The sequence below is a fragment of the Oryctolagus cuniculus genome, chromosome 8 (assembly GCF_964237555.1).
Source record: "Oryctolagus cuniculus chromosome 8, mOryCun1.1, whole genome shotgun sequence".
Taxonomy (NCBI): domain Eukaryota; kingdom Metazoa; phylum Chordata; class Mammalia; order Lagomorpha; family Leporidae; genus Oryctolagus; species Oryctolagus cuniculus.
In genome coordinates, this window is record NC_091439.1 from 22380447 (window position 1) to 22403255 (window position 22809).

Below are 22809 nucleotides of genomic sequence, written 5' to 3' on the forward strand. Positions count from 1 at the left end.
TTCGTTTATCAAGTGGTTCCATTTATTTATTGAGGTTCCAGGAGGATGAACTGATTTAATTTTTTCTCCTCTAACTGTTCATCTTCCCAACTGTCCTTAGGTTCAATCTCTCTTGCTTGAGACTTTAATGGTATCTTAGCTTGAGTGCATAACTTTCATCCTTGTTTTTCTTCTTTCACTCAAGTCCTTGGGAATCCATCTTATTTACTGAGAACTAGGGGTCTCTTCTCTGATTTTGTTTTCTTCTGCCCTTTTCTTGCATCATTTCTCACCATAGGCTATCTGATACTGAAATTGTAGCACTCCTGTGGAGCACAGGTGTATCTGTGGTCTAGCTGGCTCCTGCAGTTTTTTTTTTTTTTTCACTATGGGTTATATGGTTTTGTCAGCCTCTTCCTTTGCCCACTCCTACCCCACATCCTCTTACTTCTGACCCACTCTTCACACACATGACTCCATGTCAGCTGCCCTCTGTGATGTGCATTTGACCTATGTGAAGTAGGCTTGTGATTGCTATGCCCCGTGGGAGAAATGCATGCTGCCCCATTGGTGTTTCCATCTCATCTCTGCCATCTCTACTGACCCTTTCTATGAACCCCAGCAGCATCAGGTAGTAGTCCTAGTGTCCTAGTAGTAGTAGTAGTAGTAATATGAAATAGGCAGGCAGCTAGCTATCTTTGTTGAACTGGAAGTCACAAACCCCCACGTAATTCTGTCTTCCTACCTGTCAATGAAAACACCCCCTTTCCAGGGATGCATCTGTTTGGATATTGGGTATCACATGGAACTTGTGGAGGTGCTATATAATTTCCAGGAGGCTGCATGCCAAATGCCACCACTCTTGAATTCATAAAGAAGGCCTGCAGGGAAAAAGTTCTCTTCTGCCAGAGACCATGGTTGGAGGGGTAGCCTGGTGCTTTCTCTGTCTCTCTTCTTCCACCCCTTCTCCTTTTGGGCAAATCTGTCCTCTCATGACAGGTGTTTCTGTGTAGGGCAACCATGCTCACATGCTCACATTCTCAACCTTTAAATAACTTTTATTACCTATTAACCTTATTTGTGTCAGCACAGAATGGGTGTCTTTCTTTGTGACAAGAGCCTGGAGTTTTAAAAAAAGGGATAATACTCTCTCACTCACATCAGTAATAAATGATACACCATGTTTCTCAAAGGAAAGACAATCACCATCCCTGATGGAAATAAATGTTGCTTGGACATCTCTGAGATGATAAGTGAGAGCAGACTTCCTAGGTTTTGGGGCTAGAAGTGTAATCCTGGGGGGTGATTAAGAGAAAGATTACCCTTTTCTCCAGAATAACACACCTCCTACAGTGCTGTCCTCCCTTCTTTTAGCCTTACCTCTATATCAACCTGTTGTGTATGCTCACTAAAAGGATAAGTTCTCTAAACTGACTCCTTGTTAAGCGCTGTACTGAGGTTAGTGACCCTAGATTCTTGGGGGATGTGAGAGCCTAGGGTAGGGTGTCTTTCGTGTATTCTATCCTCACCTTTGACAAAAACTCAGCTATACTTTACAGCCTCAATGAGAAATCTCAACAGACAGTATGTGATATGTTTAGTATATCAATTAGAAATACATTTAGAGGTAAGGAACTTGACAAAATTTGGCTTAAAATGAACGTTAGGTCTTTTCCGTGGTATTTGGAGTTTTAGGAAAGTTACTCACAAGTGACTTTAACCAATCAGACTTTATTCATCATCCTTCTCTCCTTTTCTGAGAGTATTGTCCATTGTTGCAATTGTACCTCCAGGTATCACATTCTGGATCAAGATAAAAGTCAAGAAAGCTCTTCCTGGCTCATGCTGATCCTTCAAATGAGAAATAGGACTTTCTGGGAAATCTCAGTTGATATCCTCTAGCTTACATATCACTGAGAAGAATTGAGTCTCTAGCTGAAGAAAATTCTGTATAATTATAGTTTTTAAAGCTGCAAAATTCAGTTTGTTATGGGAAATGGGCAAGATGGGTTAGGCAGTTAATTATGTCCCCCACACTCCTGCTAGATGTTACTGTCTGTGATAGCAAAGCCCCTGTTTATTTTGTTTAATATTCCTGGCTTTGTGCTTAGAAGTTAGCAAATATGTAGATAGGCTTTTATGCATTGAACGAATCAGGAAGCATACCTTGATAATGTTTGCCAATCATTTTATGTTTATTATGAACACAAATGTGGCAAAAATATGATAGACATGTCCAGAAATGATTGCAAATTAATATGACAAAAATCTAGCACATTTTATTATACAGAACTCAATAAAATGACCAAGTATGATCACAGAAGTAAATCTCAAGCATCAAGCTAGTAGGAATTAGCCTGATGGGAAAAAGTCAGCATACCTTGATTTTATTTATTTGTTTATTTTTAATTATTTGAGAGGCAAAGTCACAGAGACAGGGAGAGACAGAGAGAAAGGTCTTCCATCCTGGTTCACTCCCCAGATGGTGGCAACAGCCAAAGCTAAACTGATCCAAAGCCAGGGTCCAGGAACTTCTTTTGGGTCTCCCACATGGGTGCAGGGGCCCAAGCACTTGGGCCATCTTCTACTGCTTTCCTGGGCCAAAACGGAGAGCTGGATGGGAAGAAAAGCAGCCAAGACATGAATTAGCCCCCATATGGGATGCCGGCTATGCAGGCGGAGGCTTAACCTACTACGCCACAGCACCAGCTCCTAAGTATCTTGATGTTAACATTCTCAGAGTATGTGTTATTTTAGAAACAAGTTAGCACATCTTCAGCACCTATCAAGCATCACTGGGTAGTCTATATGCTATGCATTTATCAGCAGAGTATTTCTTTGGACTGTATAGGGGTTTAAGAATTGAAGCTTGGGGCCGGCACCATGGCGCAATAGGTTAATCCTCTGCCTGTGGCGTTGACATCCCATATGGGCGCCGATTCTAGTCCCAGCTGCTCCTCTTCCAATCCAGCTCTCTGCTGTGGCCTGGGAAGACAGTAGAAGATGGCCCAAGTGCTTGGGCCCCTGCACCTATGTGGGAGACCAGGAAGAAGCTCTTGGCTCCTGGCTTCGGATTGGTGCAATTCCGGTCATTGTGCCATTTGGGGAGTGAACCAACAGAAGAAAGACCTTTCTCTCAGTCTCTCTCACTGTCTGTAACTCTACCTGTCAAATAATTAAATAAAATCTTTAAAAAAAAAAGAGTTGAAGCTTTTGACTAAAACTGTAGAGCTTGTAGTGGCTATTTCATCACAATATTCTAAGAATTTGGAATTTAAGTATTCAATTTTAGGAGGCTGAAATATTTTCTTGTGATTCTTTCAAGTATATTCCATAGATATTTTACATTCTTAAGCAGCATTCACTAGATGAACACAAATCTTTTGTTGATTACTTAGTCAAGCAAATGCCAATTTGTGCTTAGACATTTTGAGATATAATCCTAATATACAATTTATAATAAATGACTTTACCTTAAAGCATATTAAACATTTTCTTCAGGTTATTCATCAACTTCTGATAGATTTACACCCAATTCTTTTGTTTTCTTTCTGATGCATTTTTTTCAATGGTGATAGTTCATGTATTCTTTTTCTCTTTTGATGGGGTGGGAAACCATGTTAACATATCTGTTATGGTTGACAATGAAGAGAACATATGTGGGTATGAAAATGAGCCTGACTTCTAAGTTGAATGTGAGATATTGTGTGCCATTCTCATGAAATCAACTTCAGCTCTTTTAAGACTTATTAAACATATACCATAGTTTCCTAAATAGATAGGTTTATGAGAATAGGTCAAATTATCATTGACATATTCATTTAACCTCTAAATCAAGTAGTGTCCAATAGAAATATCATGGGTGACTTACAGTATGTATTACATATATAATTTTAAATTTTCTGATAGCTGTGTTTTTTAAAAAATTAAACAGTCTGAATTAATTTTAAAGTATTTTATATAACTCAGTATATGCAAAATATTATTTCAAAATATAATCAAAATTATATATTTCACATTCCTTTTTTCTTACTAAGTCATCTAAATCCAGTGTATATTTTATACTTAAATAGCCACATTTTACATGCTCAAGGTAATGACTTTGGAAAGTAGCTAGAGGAATTTAAGGAGACTTGTAAAGTATAGTATAAAAGAAACCTATCTTTTGAGTAAAGGCTTTGTGAAATAAATGTGGATAATGGAGGTTTGGCTAACTTATGGTGATGTGTATGGGAGTGCACTTCCTCCAGCTCCCATAGGGATGGCCATGGAGCTGTCAAACCCTGGTAAGCAGTCTGAATATCTGGACTTGCTCAGAGTCCCTGCAGAGGCTGGCTGGATAAGCTACTGATTTGTGTACTCCCCACTGAGAGAGGCCAGGGATTCTGACAGATTCCTCCACTCTCCCCCACCCTTTTTGATATTACTCTCCAGCCATGTGAGTGATTGAAATCGTGCATCAAGCAATTTAATGATCATCTGCTTTGGGGTCTGTGCACCAGAATGAGAATTGTGAGTGTTGCACTGTCATGAGCAGGCGAGAAAGGTCAGAGCCACATGTTGTGCAGGCAGAGAACCTGTTAGAGGGAAAGGGAATTGCCACCTGTCTTGGAAATGAGACACAGCATGATAGGGAGTGACAGAGAAGCAAGAAACTGGGGTTCTAAACTGGTCTCTGCATACTATTAGCTAGCTCCATGGTTAAGCATAAGCCAGTTAACTCTTATGGGCCCCAGCTCCATCTATCCACTGATGATAACTTAGCAAGCTTGATATCTTTTAAACATTTACTGTAACGCAATAGATATTTGAGTCACAAAGAATCATAGGCAGACGTCTCAAAAATCACTGTAAAGGACCTCGTGACAGTTGTATTTTATTTTCTTCATCTTTTATCTAGAATTTTTCTCACATATTTCACCTGAATCTAATTTTCATTTTTAAACATTTTTCTTTGTGTATTCTAGGCATTTCTCATGGATTTTTTTTGTTAATTCTCAATCTTTTCTATTGTATTTAAGGTGGATGTCATATTCTTTTAAGACATCTGGTTTCTGTTATATTATCTTAATCACTATCAAGCTAATCTTTATGGCACCCTTCCTATTTTCCTGGTGCTGTACTAAAGTGATTTGCCAGGATTTCTTTAATTCTCATAACAATGAGAGTATGTAACTTTTCATTTTCAGGCAGAAAGTAAGGCCTGTTGTAGTGTAATAACTTGCATATGACCAGACTTCCTCAGAAAGAAGACTGGAAAATAAGACCTGATATGTCTATCAGTGGATAGTGATACTGGGAGCTAGGAGAAGGGATTTAATTCTCCAGATTTTCAGTTTTGGAAGGAATAACTAATTTTAGGACCATGCTTCAGATATTCAAACCCTTTTACATTTTTTTTTTTTTTTTGATAGGCAGAGTGGACAGTGAGAGAGACAGAGAGAAAGGTTCCTTTGCCGTTGGTTCACCCCCTAATGGCCGCTGCGGCCGGCACACCGTGCTGATCTGAAGCCAGGAGCCAGGTGCTTCTCTTGGTCTCCCATGCAGGTGCAGGGCTCAAGCACTTGGGCCATCCTCCACTGTACTCCCTGCCACAGCAGAGAGCTGGCCTGGAAGAGGAGCCACCGGGACAGAATCTGGTGCCCCGATCGGGACTAGAACGCGGTGTGCCGGTGCCACAGGCAGAGGATTAGCCTATTGAGCAACGGCGCCGGCCAAGACTTTACATTTTTTTTTAATCTGGCTCTATTTTTCTCTTGTTAGAAACAGCACCAAAGGAGATATGGAAAACATTGCCTCTAGAACGATATTTGAAAGGCAAAAACAAATTTCAGAGAGGTTCTCTTAAATTGTATGATTATGATAGTATGACAGCAAAGATAAAATAGTTTTATGTTAAATTATTCTTTTACATTAGTAGTATGTGCTATTTTTTCATTTCAGAAATAGAGAAGACTGTTTCCTAATTCGTTCTCTTACATTGTGTCCAGTGTATAGTCTCACAGGTGGATTAGTTTTCTAATCTTTGGGAATGGGGAGAATCCTAGTTTTGTTTGCATGCAGGTGAAACAAACAAACAAACAAAATAAACAAATAAACCAACAAAATAAATGTATAGGAATTTTCATATTTGATGTTGTTGAAGTATAAAGCAATTATGCATTGTTTTAGAGTTTTGTTTTGTTTTTTTTTTAATGCATTCTAGTCAACATATAATCCCAATATACAGTTGTTTTCAGAATAAGTAATGTCCATGCCTCAATAATGGCTCCTCTGTTTGAACAGATTTTTATAATAGGGTATGTGATGCTATAATAAGAATTGACTTTTAGCAGATTGTATTATTTCTGCAAGCTCTCCCTTTAGCCCTTGAGATCAAGAATGTGTCTGACAGTTGTGATGCAAGAGCTTGACTGATGGGCATTGTTCCTGGCACATTGCTTGCCCTCACATGCAGTAGTGGGTGTACCACACAGCCCCTCTGCTATAGACAATGGACTTGACTAGGAGTTGGACAAGCCAAGGTAGTGCTTCCACAGCAGCAACTGGTTTGGTGGATAGCAGAAACATTCAAGACTTATGGTCATAAATTTTAGTTGCAGCTGTGCCTTATGATGTATCTGTAGCTTGTGCCTAAAAATAGCCATTCCACCTGTCTCTTGGTGCTACATTCCAACCTGGAATGTTTGCTGATTTTATTGCTGTGAATACCACAATAATATCAGGACACATGTAGTTTGTTTTGTTAATTCTAAAATTATTCAGATTTGCAAAGTCACAAAAGGCAAATCAAAAATAATTTGACATTCTGATGCATCTTGCAATTTCTGTCCAGTTAAGGATTTTTGAGAGCAAATAATGAATTAGTCATGATAATTTAAATTAAAACCCTTATTATCAGGGAGTGAGAAAGTGGAATAGACATCTCTTTGACATACAGAGTACTAGAGTGAAATTCATGACTACACTATACAATGTACACACTGTAATGTTGTTTTGAATTTCCCCAATTTGCAGACAGTAGTTTACAGATTTCCGAACAAGGAGCATTTCTTCCCTTTGTGATAGACTAACTTCAAAGTGTGTTTCTGACATTCATTCATTCATTCATTCAGAGTAAATAGTGCATGCCTACTTGTGCTAGGTAGTGGGTGTTTATTGGAAAACATGATAAAACTCCTTGTGGTGCTTCAAATTGCAAGTATTTTTGTGGGGGACAAAAAATACAATGAAATATGTTACATGTCAAGTGGTGATAAGTTCCAATGCAGAAAAGCAAAATAGGCAAGGAATCGAAAATAGTGGTGTATTTGTGGAGAGGGTTGGTGCTTCACTTACTCGTGTTCTGAAAGGTATCTCTGGTGAGACAGCAGAGACTTCTGTGTGGCTAGATCTCTGCAGGGCTCGCTCTGTCCCTTGCAGAAAAGTCACCCTTTCCACATATTATGTTGATGTAGCTCCCTAACTAATGTTGGAACTTGCTTTCACAAATCTTCTATTTTTACCTAATGTTTTTCCTCATCTAATAATTTAATCTCGTATTTTTAAGGGTTTGGTCCCCTGGTGTCTAAAATTAGAACCTTAAGATTCAAGTTAATTTATTGGGCTTATCAGTCACAGGATATGGATATCTCCAATGTCAGAATTGATTTGTGTTTTCAAATGTTTTTCTTTAAGCTTTTTTGAATCAGCTCTTCTTACAATTTTGGAAAGAGGCATAACATTTCTGACCTGAAGCCTACCTGTGTTCAACAGTTGTTCAGTGTAAATGCACTCTTTTAGCTGTGACATAGCTTCCTATTTTCCTCTAAAAAAAAAGAAAACACAATTGGCTTCAGACTTCTCAAGTCCACCCTGTAATTCAAGTGCAGCCCAGCAGTAGACTGTGATGAGAGAAAGTTCTGGAAAAAGTAGATCTACATCTTATACAACGTTGCACTGTTAGGTTTGCAGTGGCATAGGTAATAATATGGATTTGATATTTTCATGTTTACTCTTGACCTTGAGGAAAAAGATGAGAAATCCTATACATGTTATAACATAATGTTGTGAGTTTTGAATAAGCAGTAGCCAGGGATATTAAAAAAGATATCAAAGACTTTTATCATGGAGGAAAAAATACAACTTAGGGTTTTATTCTTTATATTGGATTAAAAAGAGTAGAAAGAAAATATTCAGAAGTAATCAGCACCCAGTATGATAGGGTTGAAAAGCAATTTTTAAAAAATGCAATTGAAGAAATACTATTTTTTTTGGTATGTATTGGAATGAAATTGTCCTACGCTAGTAAGGAATAACAAAGGAAACAAATGGTTTTAAGTGAAGCTCTGATGGGGAAGAAATATGGCATTTCTATTTATAACTTGGGCCAAGTTCCACATAAAAATAGCTCCAAGTAACAGATTTGCTCATATCTGGAATACAAAGTTGTGGCTGTCAGTGATTGAGGAAGTCTAATAAGAACAGCAGCATTGGTAAATATTGAAAGTTTACTGTCTTTTCTTCTACACTGTTTCTTGGATGGGCCAAAAATTAAAGTAGGTGGAAAAGTCCTGGCTATCGTAATTTCCATATTATTACTTTCCAGGCTGTTGTTCTCTTTGTTGTTCACTCACACAAAAATGATGGGTTTTCACTCCTCAGCTTCACCCACGAGGTGAAAATACGATTGATAAGTGTGTCTGTCAGTGGATTATTTGCCAGGCAATAATTGATTCAATGTTTTATTCTTCTGAACACTAATTTTGTGAGGTTGCTGTGACAGCAAAAGTATTAAAAATACCCTCTTTCTCTCTGATTTCCAGCGAAGCTTCTTGGGCTATGCCAGTTTTAAAGTCGGGGAGCTATTGAAGTCAAAGGAGCAACTGCTGTCCCTGAGCCTGAGGTGGGTCCTTTTGTTTTCAGAAACACTGTAAGAGTTAATAACCTGTGATATGTACTGATGGCTGAAAGTCACAATTCTTGTAGATGTTAGATGCCAGCTCTCAAATAGCTTGTCTCTGCTGCAACAAGTAGTAGTGGAAGCAGCAGTTATTCAAGTTCACATTCAAGCTCATGTTTCAGATTGTGAAAGGTTATTAGCCCTTATTGGAAAAAGCAGTATTACAATATTATTAGAATGATAAAATTCTTTGACAGTAAGAAAGTCAATATAGATTATGGTCATATTATTAAACAATTTCTCTGTTGCTTATCAGAATGTTACTTTTTAAATCAAGTAAGTCTCTAGGTTTGAAATATGTTTGTTATAGGTAACATTGTAGCTTTATGATAAAGAGAACCGCTGAGTTTGGGAGCTGATTTTGGTCCAATTCTATTAAACATAAATGCTTATAAATTAAAATAGACTCATACTGATACAGCTCATTCTAAGCATGAGTATAATTTGTTTTGGTATAGATGACAAAAGTCATTAGAAAGCTGCAGAATTTTTAATGCCAAGAAAGTTATTAAATATAATAAATATTTTTCTAAATCTATAATAAATTTGAAACCAAGAGTCAGTTACCTTCTGACTGTACAGTAACATATAATTATGGGCATATGCAGAATACTTTCTTATATTTGACAATAATGATAAATATAAAAGTTATATAGTGCACTGTTTGTTTATCTCAAAAGGCTCTTATGTTGATAAAACATAGATGTTACTTTTAGGGACCAGACAATGTCTTAGATTTGTTTGTCCCAGCTTCCTTCAATGACCTTCTTGCCACCAATGACTTAGTTCATTAAGATGCTATTGCTTATGCTGGAAACTATACTCTTATCTTTCTCTTTTTTTATGACTTGTCCAAATCCTCAAAGTTCTGCAGTTTGACTTGATAGTATAATGTAATCTAAAATAAATCGTACTATAAGAAGAAAAATAAATGTCAGTGGGTTCTGATAAGACTGCCGTCCTCTCTTTAGTTTTTGTTGATTGTGTCTGGTGATAGTGAAGGTGGCATATTTTCTTTGGGAAGGCACTTTATTTTTATTCATTTATTTATTTATTTTGACAGGCAGAGTTAGACAGTGAGAGAGAGAGAGACAGAGAAAGGTCTTCCTTTTTCTGTTGGTTCACCCCTCAAATGACCGCCATGGCCGGTGCGCTGCAGCCGGCACTGTGCCAATCCGAAGCCAGGAGCCAGTACTTCCTCCTGGTCTCCCATGCGGGTGCAGGGCCCAAGCATTTGAGCCATCCTCCACTGCACTGCTGGGCCACAGCAGAGAGCTGAACTGGGAGAGGGGCAACCGGGACTAGAATCTGGTGCCCTGACCGGGACTAGAACCTGGGGTGCCGGCGCCACAGATGGAGGATTAGCCTAGTGAGCCGCAGTGCAAGCCAGGAAGGCACTTTATAAAAAGTCTTAGAGTTTTGTGAAGATGTTCACAAAGCAGCTTTTCTACTATTATTTTCAGCTTGAAGTGTTTCAGGGCTAGCTGAAAAGGCTAGCTATCAATGTCACTGAAACCCTAGAAAATATCCTAGCATGATCTTTGGATTTGAACTTTCTGCCCCTGGATTCATGACAGGAGATGTCAAACATTCAATTTACAACTGCTAGCAGTCAACATAATCGCATGCATAGCTCTGTCTCCTTCATCTTGCTGACTCTCAAGGCATAGTATTGATTCTATCATAATGATCATTAATAGCAGAATAAGACATTGTGAGGGCAATATTTAGATACCAAATTGAACTGGAAATCAGCAGAGAAATGTTTCATAAAATGAAAATTAGTGAACACATACAATACCTGAGAGAAGATAAGAACAAAAATGCCGAGTTTAAAATATTGAGATTTAGATGAAAGCAAGAAAAAATTGATTTTAACACTCCTGACTCCTACTCAGTTCAGCTTGATTGTATGAAAAGGGGAAAAAAAAAACCAGTATAAAGGATTGAATTTTCTAGAAAAACTAATTTTAGAAAAATTAAATTTGAAATGGCTAGCTTATTGTGGTTCCCCTTTTTGTTCTTTGTGAAATTCATTGATTCCTCTGCATATGAAAGAGACTGAATATATATTCATCATTGCCTTTGGTTTCCCATACATGATTTTTTAAATTCCTGATATAATTTATGTCCTTTCCACTACTGAGGTACCAAATTCGAAGAACATTTGGTAAGGGGTAAGACACTTTTTTTTAGGGTTTTATTTATTTATTTATTTAATGAATGCATTTTTACATAAATACAACTTTAGGAATACAGTGGTTCTTTTCCCCATGCCCTCACCCCACTCCCTTCCCACCTCCCATCCCCTCTCCCATCTCCTTCTTCATTATGGATCATTTTTAGTATGACTTTATATATAGAGGACCATCTCTATGCTAATCATAGATTCCAACAATTTGCCCCCACACCCACATATAACATATAGAATACAGTTTGGGGAAAGAATTTGCAGTCGATTCTCATATTGCAGTTCAATGGGGACAGAGGTCCTACTTGGGGAGCAAGTGCACAGTGACTACTGTTGTTCCTTTAACAATTAACACTTTTTTTATGAGGTCAATGGTCATCCAAGCAACTTGTCGTGGGCTGCCAGGGCTATGGAGGCCTTTTGTGACCATAGACTCTGTCGTTGTTTGGACACGGCCATAAGCAAAGAGGATGTTCTCCTCTCCCTTCAGAGAAGAGTGTCTCATTCTTTGAGACACATTGTTTTTGTTTGTTAGTTTTATTTTCTAATATCCTTTTGCACTGATGATTTCTGACTTTTATTCCACTTAAATTCCAGTCATTAGCGTGGAAAGTATCATTATGCTCTTAAAACTGTATATATAAAATACATGAAATTTGTTCCTTTGATATAAATTAAAAGATTAAAAAAATCCAGTAGAACTAGACAAAGTCATTGAAATAAAGACATGTCTGTCGTCACCATTTTTTGGTGGTGTAGTTCGTTGTCCTCCTGTTGTGTTTCCATTTCCCAGCTCTCACAGTCCTATTTTTCTTTACTGTCCCTTTGGGTACTCTTTTAGCCTGTCTTCCAGATTCTACAACTCTCAAAAGAGTTCCCTGGAATAACATGATTTAACATGGTGTTGTGTCATATCTGCTTTGAACTGGACACTAAATGCATGGGATTAATTTTTTTCTACAAAAATTTATAGGGGCAAGAAGTATGCATCTATTTTGCCAATTTGATCTCAAATTTCATGAAATATGATTGTATTCTTGAAATTGGACAGCAAAGTTTGTTTACATATATTGGGAAAATGCCTCCAACAATTTGTATGGTTTTTACTCATGTAAGTTGTTTTCACTTAAATGTGTGGTTTACTACATTTCTGAGTATGCTATTAGCCCATAAAGACATTGTATCTTTATTTAGGACTTAGATCTTTACTATAACAATCCATGTATTTAATTTTTTTTTATTTTACATTTGGTAGTTCCTATTTCCTTTGACTTCTTTTATGTCTCATATATTCTGTTTTGTTCTCTAGATCATTGTTGTATCGTACTGACTATGTCAATAAGCAGAGTTCTTGTATAGAGGACAGTGATTGTAAGCATGTAAGACACTAGATAATAGTACCAAGGTGGTAATATTAATAATAAGAAGAAGAATGAGAAGAGGAAAGAGAAAAACAGCATAGAATGAGCTTTCTGTTTTTGCTAAGTATATTAGCGATGTCTTACCCTTATCAGACTAGCCTCTCCTGTTATTTTCTCCATTTCGTAACTCCAGAAGCTGTCCCAGTTGGGGCACCAGATCCTGTCCTGGTTGCTCCTCTTCCAGTCCAGCTCTCTGCTGTGGCAGGAAGCATCTGGCTCCTGGCTTCGGATTGGCGCAGCGCCGGCCGCAGCTCTCTGGCCGTGGCGGCCATTTAGGGGGTGAACCAACAGAAAAGGAAGACCTTTCTCTCTGTTTCTCTTTCACTGTCTAACTCTGCCTGTCAAAAAAACAAAAACAAAAAAAACAAACAAACAAAAAAAAAAACAAAAAAAACTGAGATTTAGAAACAAGTTGAGTAATTTGTCCAAGGTTATTACTTTAAATGGGAAAGGGAAAGTATGAAGCCACATGTTTCTGACTTCAAAACTCATGATTTTTAAAGATCCCCTTCTCACCCCTCTCAGCAAACAAGAAAACTGAGAACCAGTTGAAAGTTTGTCATATATCCCTTATAAAACGGCAGAGAGAGGCAAGGGCTCAGGGTCAGGATCAGTTATTCAGTGTTTCTTCTGGTATGATTTCACCATGGTGCCTGGTCTTAGAGTAGGTGATGACTTAATGAGTGTTGACATTTCATGAAGAACTTGGAGATTGTAGCCATGATGGCTGGAAGCAGAAAACAAAGCAAGCAGGGAGAAAGTAGAAATAAGTCTGTTAGTTTAGGGGGGGTTGGAGATGAAGGGAAACCTATGGAATCTGATCTTACTCAGAACCATGATGTTTTCAGGGCTTGGGTCTAGTTTGCTGCCCAAGCTACTGACAGTCATTTGTTCCACCAAACTGACCTGAATTTTTGGGACAATCGAGCAGAGCCTTGGAAGATCATAATATTTTCTAATGAGTTAATAATAGAACAGAAAGGTTTTCGGAATGATGCTAGCAGTCACAGGAAAATGATATCGCTCCCAACGTACTAAAAAACTCACAAAGGCAAAACAACAACATACAAAAAGCCACGTAAATCGTCTTTCCTAGGAAATCCTTAGAAGAATAGAGACAAAAGTGTTTGAAACTTGTCTAGACTTTGTTGCATGTCTTCGTATGGTTTCCAGTTCAATGTTCATTCATTCAGTTAACATTTGTTAAGAACTTTTCATATGCTAAGTACAGGAGTAGGTTCTTCAGAAAAGTTTTTCAAATGGCAGTGGAGTTAATACTTTGTTGTTGATGTTACTAATGACGTGTTTAGTGAAAATCACATTATTTATCATCTACTAGAATGCAAAGAACATATTAAGGCACTTTTCATATATTCTTCTTTGATCCATGCAGAATTATCATCTCTGCTTTATGGCAACTTGTCTAAGATTCTACAGTTGGCTGTCCAAGCAGGATTAGAACTCAGTTTGCTCTGTTTTCATTTTAGTAACTTGTAGAAGGCTCATCATCTAATAGAATCTTTGCATTTTTCTCTACTTTGTATTCTGTCCTTTGGAGAATCTTAGGTGCCTCAATTATTTCTTATTAATATTTTATCTTAAAATTCAATTTTATGTGTCTGCAACATAGTACAGTCCCAGTAATCAATTGTTTGAACTTTGATTCTTGTTGATGACATATATGCTAAATGGAAGCCTAGTACCAAGAAGTTCTTTCTAGGTAAAACCCATCTAAGTTAATGAATCTAATGCAGTCTAATATTAGAGTATGTGTGAGACAAGTGCCTTTCAGAACAATGGGAAGTCATGGGTTATCATCTTCTTGACAGGCAGATTTTTGAAATTTCCATTTATTTCAGTGTAGACCACTTTACGTTGAGTCTTTACCTTCTCACAGAAACTTTCAGGTCCTCTTAACGATTGCTGTATTATTTCTTTTGTAACTGTATACAGGTGACCCCCTAAATTAAACAGATACAACATTCTATCAGGGTGGATGTGACAAGTCTTGAGTACATGTGCAGGAATATTTTTTCATACAAACAGTATTTGTTTTTTCATTGACAGCTTAAGCCATGTTTACAGTAGTGCTTTCACACAACAAATAGAAGACTCCAGTGACTCTAAATGGGCAAATAATGTTATATTTTATAATATACAGCTGTATGTGGGAGAATCTATGGAAGAAAACATTAACTTCCATTTAAATTTTCCCTATTTTATGAAATATATGCATGCATATAAATATACAAGAGTACTTCAAAAGTGCATTATTTAAAAAATGTGGATTTCAAAATGTTCTTCCAGCAAAATAAACTTATTTTTAATTCCATTTTCCATGAACTTTTCAAAGTACTGTCCTACATCAAAGATTATGTGTTCTTAGAATTGTATCTACAAAGCACACGGAATCTATTAAAAACTAATTAAAAATTAAATAAATAAAAAAGATTGTGTAGATAGACATGGGCTTATAATGTATATTATTTGGAGAATATTTCATTTCATCGTAAATCACCAATACATATTTTCAGTTTTTGTCAAGTGTATTTTAGAGAAGATAAGATTCTAATTGTAAGGTTTTGCAGTTTTTGATTTTTAGTGTTTTACTCAATTTAACCTAGTTTCACACACATACACACCCACACACACACAAAGACACACGCACACAGAATTCAATTTTGTTGTTTCTAAAAATAAAAGAACACCAACCACAACAGCAAAGCCCATATATTTACTTAATTTCCCAAGGGTATGTTATTAACTTGAGAGCTGGAAATAATGACCAGGAGAGACTCAATAGGCTGTGATATATAATCCTCCACACAAGCACTTTCAGGGTGATAAACATATAAAATTGTCACAAGCAACTCAAGGGGCGGGTAAGCAGGTATATTTTATAGGCCACAGGGCAGTGGATCAGAAAAGTTTGTTCTTGGAAAACTATAAATGCATCTGAACCCCCCTAGTGGCCTGAGAACCACTCGGCCATAAATTGATGATAGTGTTTTACACAATGAATTTATTTTTCTTTTCACATGAAATCAAACATTCTTAGAACTTTAATTTCCTACCACTATTCTTTTCTGGCACACATGCAAAGGAATGCGGCTCTTATTTTTTTTTTTCTTATTTATTTTTATTTAGTAAATATAAATTTCCAAAGTACAGTTTATGGATTACAATGGCTTCCCCCCCCCATAATTTCCCTCCCACTCGCACCCCTCCCATCTCCTGCTCCCTCTCCCATTCCATTCACATCAATTCATTTTCAATTATCTTTATATACAGAAGATCGATTCAGTATATATTAAGTAAAGATTTCATCAGTTTGCACCCACACAGAAACACAAAGTGTAAAATACTGTTTCAGTACTAGTTATAGCATTAGTTCACATTGGACAACACACTAAGGACAGATCCCACATGAGAAGTAAGTACACAGTGACTCCTGTTGTTGACTTAATTTGACACTCTTGTTTATGGCATCAGTAATCTCCCTAGGCTCTAGTCATGAGTTGCCAAGGCTATGGACGCCTTTTGAGTTGGCTGACTTCGATCTTATTTAGATAAGGTCATAGTCAAAGTGGAAGTTCTCTCCTCCCTTCAGAAAAAGGCTGTTGATTTTTGTGCATTGATTTTATATCCTGCTACATTCCAAACTCTTCTATGAGTTCCAATAGTCTCTTAGTAGAGTTCTTTGGAGCCCCTAAATAAAGAATCATATCATCTGCAAAGAGGGATAGTTTGAGTTCTTCCTTCCCAATTTGTATCCCTTTCATTTCTTTTTCTTGCCTAATAGCTCTGGCTAAAACTTCGAGAACTATATTGAATAGCAATGGTGAGAGTGGGCATCTCTGTCTGGTACCAGATCTCAGAGGAAATGCTTCCAACTTTTCCCCATTCAATAGGATGTTGGCCATGGGTTTTTCATAAGTTGTTTTGATTGTATTGAGGAATGTTCCTTCTATACCCAATTTGCTTAGAGTTTTCATCATGAAAGTGTGTTGAATTTTATCGAATGCTTTCTCTGCGTCTATTGAGATAATCATATGGTTTTTCTTCTGCAGTCTGTTAATGTGGTGAATCACATTGATTGTTTTGCGAACATTGAACCATCCCTGCATATCAGGGATAAATCCCACTTGGTCTGGATGGATGATCTTTCTGATGTGTTGTTGCATTCTATTGGCCAGAATTTTATTGAGGATTTTTGCATCTATGTTCATCAGGGATATTGGTCTGTAATTCTCTTTCAATGCTGTATCATTTTCTGGCTTAGGAACTAAGGTGATGCTGGCTTCATAGAAAGAATTTGGGAGGATTCCCTCTTTTTCGTTTGTTCTGAATATTTTGAGAAGAATTGGAGTTAGTTCTTCTTTAAATGTCTGGTAGAATTCAGCAGTGAATCCATCTGGTCCTGGGCTTTTCTTTGTTGGGAGGGCCTTTATTACTGTTTCAATTTCTGTCTCAGTTATGGGTCTGCTTAGATTTTCTGTGTCTTCCTGGTTCAATTTAGGTAGGTTGCATGTGTCCAGGAATCTATCCATTTCTGATAGATTTCCCTGTTTGCTGGCATACAAGTCCTTGTAGTAATTTCTGATGATTCTTTTTATTTCTGTGGTGTCTGTTGTTATGTTTCCTTTTTCATCTCTGGTTTTATTGATTTGGGTCTTTTCTTTTTTTAGTTAGTTGGGCCAATGGGGTGTCAATTTTGTTTATTTTTTCAAAAAAACAGCTCCTCATTTGGCTGATTTTTTGTAATGTTTTTTTGGATTCAATCCTGTTGATTTCTTCTCTGATTTTAATTATTTATCTTCTCCTACTAGATTTGGGTCTGGTTTGCTGCAGATTTTCCAAATCCTTGAGATGTAGTGAAAGCTCATCTATTTGGTGCCTTTCCAATTTCTTGATGTAGGCACCTATTGATATAAACTTTTTTCTTAACACTGCTTTTGCTGCGTCCCGTAAGTTTTCGTATGTTGTGCTGTTATCCTCATTTACTTCCAGAAAATTTTGATTTCTCTTTTGATTTCTTCTATGACCCATTGTTCATTCAGGAGCATGTTGTTCAATCTCCATGTGTTTCTGTATGCTCTAGGGATTCCTGAGTTGCTAATTTCCAACTTCATTCCTTTATGGTCTGAAAAGCTGCATGGTATGATTCTAATTCTTTTGAATTTGCTGAGACTTGCTTTATGGCCTAGTAGGTGGTCAATCCTAGAGAAGGTTCCATGTACTGCTGAGAAGAATGTAAAATCTTTAGCTGTAGGATTGAAAGTTCTGTAGATATCTGTTAGATCCATTTGGGATATAGTGTCATTTAAATCTACTGTATCCTTGTTGATCTTCTGTCCTGTTGATCTGTCTATTTCTGAGAGTGGAGTATTGAAGTCCCCCAGTACTATTGTATTGGGGTCTAAGTCTCCCTTTAAGTCCCTTAACAAATCTTTTAGATAAACCGGTGCCCTATAATTAGGTGCATATACATTGATAATCATTTTATCTTCCTGTTGAATTGATCCCTTAATCATTATATAGTGTCCCTCTTTGTCTCTCTTAACAGTTTTTGTGTTAAAGTTTATGTTATCCGATATTAAGGTGGCTATGCCCGCTCTTTTTTCATTTCTGTTGGCATGGTATATCTTTTTCCAGCCTTTCACTTTCAGTCTGTATGCATCTTTGTTGGAAAGATGTGTATCTTGTAAGCAGCAAATAGATGGTTTTGTTCCTTAACCCAATCAGCCAATCTGTGTCTTTTAACTGGACAGTTCAGGCCATTAATGTTCAATGTGACTATTGATAAGTGGTAACTTTGCCCTGCCATGTGTCAAAGATATTTTCTAATATATGCTTTGAATTTCCTGTGATCTTTTGCTGTGAGGTTTCCTTCCTTTACCTTCTTTCATATTGATGACCGTGTTTCTGTGTGTAACACTTCTTTAAGCATCTTTTTGCAGGGCTGGATGAGTAGTGACAAATTCTTTCAATTTCTGTTTGCTATGAAATGTCTTTATTTCACCTTCATTCACAAATGAGAGCTTAGCAGGATATAATATTCTGGGCTGGCAGTTTTTCTCTCTTAGTACCTGAGCTATGTCTCCCCATTCCCTTCTAGCTTGTAGGGTTTCTGATGAGAAGTCAGCTGTGAGTCTGATTGGAGATCCTCTGAGAGTAATCTGACATTTCTCTCTTGCACATTTTAGGATCTTTTCTTTCTGTTTCACTGTGGTGGGTTTAATTACAACGTGTCGTGGTGAGGATCTCTTTTGGTCATGTTTACTAGGGGTTCTATGAGCTTCCTGTACTAGGATGTCTCTGTCCTTCTCCAAACCTGGGAAATTTTCTGCTAGTATCTCACTAAAAAGGCCTTCTAATCCTTTCTCCCTCTCCATGCCTTCAGGAACTCCTAGAATCGGATTGTTGGGTTTTTTAATAGTATCCTGTAGATTCCCAACAATATATTTTAGATTTCTAATTTCCTCTTCTTTTCTTTGGTTTGACTGTATACTTTCCTGTTCTCTGTCTTCTAAGTCCGATATTCTCTCTTATGCTTCACCCATTCTGTTTTTAAGGCTCTCTAATGTGTTTGTCATTTGATCTATTGAATTCTTCATTTCATTATGATTTCTCGTCACTATCACAGTTTCATGTTCTACTAGTTGCTTCATTTCATTTTGATTCTTCCTTAATATTTCATTTTCACAAGAGAGATTTTCTATCCTGTCCAGTAAGGATTTCTGTAGTTCAAGAATTTGTTTTTGAGAACTTCTTAATGTTCTTATCAATTTTTTGAGATCCACTTCTTGCATTTCTTCTATCTCATTATCTTCATAATCTTGAATTGGGGTGTCTATCATTTCAGGGCATCATACTGTCTTCCTTGTTCTTGTTACCTTGGTTTCTGCATTTGTTTGGCATTGTGGAGATTTTCTTTGGTTTCTTTGTTGTGGCGTTTTTTTCTTGTTATACTATGACTCTAGGTTAAGCGGACTGTCTGCTTTTGATGGAGCCTTAGAGGCTTGAGATGAGTGTGGCCTGAGAGCTCTGTTTGGTTCCTCAGGCTTAAGGGTGTGCCAAAGGTGACACTCCCAGGTTAGGCGTGTTAAATCTCTCTCTCTTTCTTTCTTTCTTTCTTTCTTTTTTTGTTCAAAAGGGAAGTAATTCCGCACAGCTCGCATTCCAGCGCTGGTGTGTTGAGTCTGCCGCTGGTGTCCCGAACTGTGGGCTCCCACACTCTCCACGTAGGTCCACTGTGAATCACTAGTTCCAGAAGAGTTTCCTCTACTGTTTCTTCCCCTACTCTTCCTTGAACCTGCAGTATCTCCACTTTTATTAAACTCTCTTCCCAGACTATCAGTGTGCTTCCTTCCTATTCCGCCATCTTGCCGCTCTCTAGGAATGCAGCTCTTCTTACATAATGCATCCAACCAATTCTTCTGTAATGACATATTTTTATTTCAATATCTAATTAAATTTCAGACAAAATTTTAAAGATAGAATTCAAGCATCTTTATAGTCATGTATATTTTGCATGCATTAAATCCTCTTTTAATAGTCTTAGCTTTTGTTAGGTACTAGAAATTGGGTCTGATAGACTCCACAACACCAAACGTTGTCTATGTATAAAACATTTCCTATGTTACTATAGAAATTGACTGGCAGCCAATAATTTCTCTTTGGGAGAGAGAAGGTATATTTGTGATTAATTAGAAGACAGAACAGTATTATACTTTATTGAATGTATCAATGGAAACATTAGAAGATGAGGATGGCATATAAATAGCTTATTTATTTAAATATTTGCGTAGACAAATAAAAATTTACATTCTAGGCTCTGGAAGCAATGTATCAGAGTGCTGTATTTTTCTCCTTGGTACTGAACAAGGAAAAAAGCATGCAATTCAATAGCAGATGCCCACTGTGGAGTAAGCTGGATACGAACACATGGGAGGGAGCCGCCCACCCTCGAGAGCTTCCTATGCAGTGCTTTTATCATGGCTCAAGTGGAGGTGACAGGAAGCTCCTTCAAGACAGCTCTGGTGCTGCCTGGGGCCTCTTAAACATGCAGGGGGCAGTAAGTAACATGACTTTGAGGTTTATGATGTGTTAAGCAGCTCAAGTGCTTTATTTTATTTAATCATCTAATGACCTTAATCTTGCAGTGGCCTAGAAGCTGGCATTATTTCTGTTTTACTAATAAGCAAAGTGAGGAACAGCAGTTTGATTTTGTAATGTCACTAAGGTGGGACAAGATGGAGAATGTATCTTCATCGGGAAAAAAGGTTGTTGACATCAAGAATTTTCCAGAGAACATGTAATTTTTTAGCATCTTAAAATTAAATACTTGTAGAGGTCAGAAGAGACCTTGACACTTCAGCTTCTTCTTGGACCCCATCAGTGACAAGGAACTCAAATTCAGGATTTTTTGTTCTTGTTCTTCCATTTTCAGACAGGTCTAGTGTTAGAAAATGGTTCTTACTTTAGTCCAAGTAGTATTTCCTTGCTATGGTCCCAGCTCTTCTTCATGAGTTAAGAAGAGCAAGGGTCATATCTTTTCACTATGATCATATTTGAAAGCAACTCATTTGTCCAACTGTGCATAGTCTTTCTTTTTATCTCACGAAGGAGTGGTGGGTGGCAGAAAGGGGACTTTCATACCAGACTTGGATTGAAGTCTCAGTTCACTCAGCATCTCTGTCACCCTCGGTGTGCTAGCTCCTCTCTTTAACATCTGTTAATGGATATGGTAATGACTTCTGCCCCTAGGTCAATCCATGAAATTAATAAATGTAGTGAAGTTACAAGCTCTAATATGCATTAAAGAGAAACACTCTATAGATATATTTCTCCTGCTTCTTGCATTAAACATGCTATTTCCTTCAACCAACCTATAATCTTTTGCTTAGTTAGATAACTTATTTTATTGTGTTTCCTAAAATGTGACAGCCAGTTTCCTAAACTTCATCAATGGCATAGGAGTTAACTGACCCTTGACCTAGGTGTAGTATTTCTATTATCCAAGGAATGAATGCTAACCTAGAACCTGAGTTCTGTTTGTCCTCCCTGGGTGTGCATTACCAGGACGCTGGATGGATAAAGGAGTGGACACTTGAATCCAGGTGCTCAATTATAAGATGCTGGCATCCCAAGTGGTGTTTTAACCACTGAGCCAAAAGCTCACCCCATAGCTTTTTATTATTATTTAATTTGTATTTTGCTGATATCATATAGCAAACAGGAAAGAAAAGCACAGGAGTTGAAGGTATATATAAGGGAATTGTTTTTTGATTTCTCAGTGATGGACCATGGACCTTTACCTGGATAAGAAGGTGAAAATAGGGGGAAGATTATGAAGAACAGAGAAAAATTGTAGTATCAATAATCTAGTATGGTCAAAGCACAACCAAAAGAGTTTTCTGGAAAAAATAGGAGCTTACAATTGAGATTAATGATGAGATCCAGGTGATTACCTGGGGAGTAGGTTGCTGAAGTAAGGTGGAGAAAATCCTGAACAGCTATGAATGCAAAGTGCCAGTCCAAGTGCCATTGAATCACATGAGGTCTGAGGTGTGGAAAGAGAGCTTTGCGAGTGGAAATTCTCATGCAATGAGGGGAGGCAAATCTGTGGTGACCTGAGATGAGTGGGCAATCAGATGGAATGTTTGAGACCTGGAGCATCAATCCAGGGGAGTTTTCAGAAGATGCCCCTGCTATTCCAGGTAGAAAGGGCAGTTGTTTGGAAAGACAGAGGAGAGAGACCCAGTGTCCAGTTAAATAGAGAAATGATTAGGCTGTGCGGGGACAGATGATTAGGCGGAGAATGAACCTCAGGTATCAGAGCAGAGTAGGGGAGCAGAGGCTTCTAGGGCCAGAGTAGGGGCTGGACAACAAAGGGAAGAGGATGGGCAGTCACACAGATGGAGGAGGACCTGGGAATCCAGAGGCTGTGTGTGCTGACAAATCACCTGTGAACAAATAACACTTATGCCCTTGCCCTCAATAGTTCTAGAAATTCAGTTCAGTTAGGGAAAATATGCAATGTCAGACAGGGTGGCATGAATTTTAAAATACTCTAATGACTTAAAAGTTCCCATTTTCTGACTCCACTGTGGTTTTAGCTAACATCTGGTCACTATTTTAGCGATTACAATGTGGCTGATCCACAGTTAACAGCAGTCTGTATAGAACAAGAAAGATTCCCAATGAACATATTGGTAACAAAGCAGCGTTCAAGAGTTCTGCTGTATGGCAACTGTATACTACTGTTCAAGCTC

The 22809-nt window shown here is 37.6% G+C and overlaps 1 protein-coding gene across 40 annotated transcripts in view; it reads left to right on the plus strand.

The window, feature by feature from the left end:
• INPP4B (inositol polyphosphate-4-phosphatase type II B) overlaps positions 1 to 22809 on the plus strand; it is a 906112-nt gene that overhangs the window by 599659 nt on the left and 283644 nt on the right. For 38 of the 40 annotated variants that reach the window (XM_070047524.1, XM_070047495.1, XM_070047496.1 and 35 more), the window contains one exon: positions 8784 to 8863. In XM_070047524.1, coding sequence (XP_069903625.1) covers positions 8784 to 8863 — 80 coding nt within the window. Of the gene's footprint in view, positions 1 to 8374; positions 8454 to 8783; positions 8864 to 22809 lie in introns of those variants that run through there. The other 2 variants (XM_070047528.1, XM_008267416.4) reach the window with 1 other exon arrangement.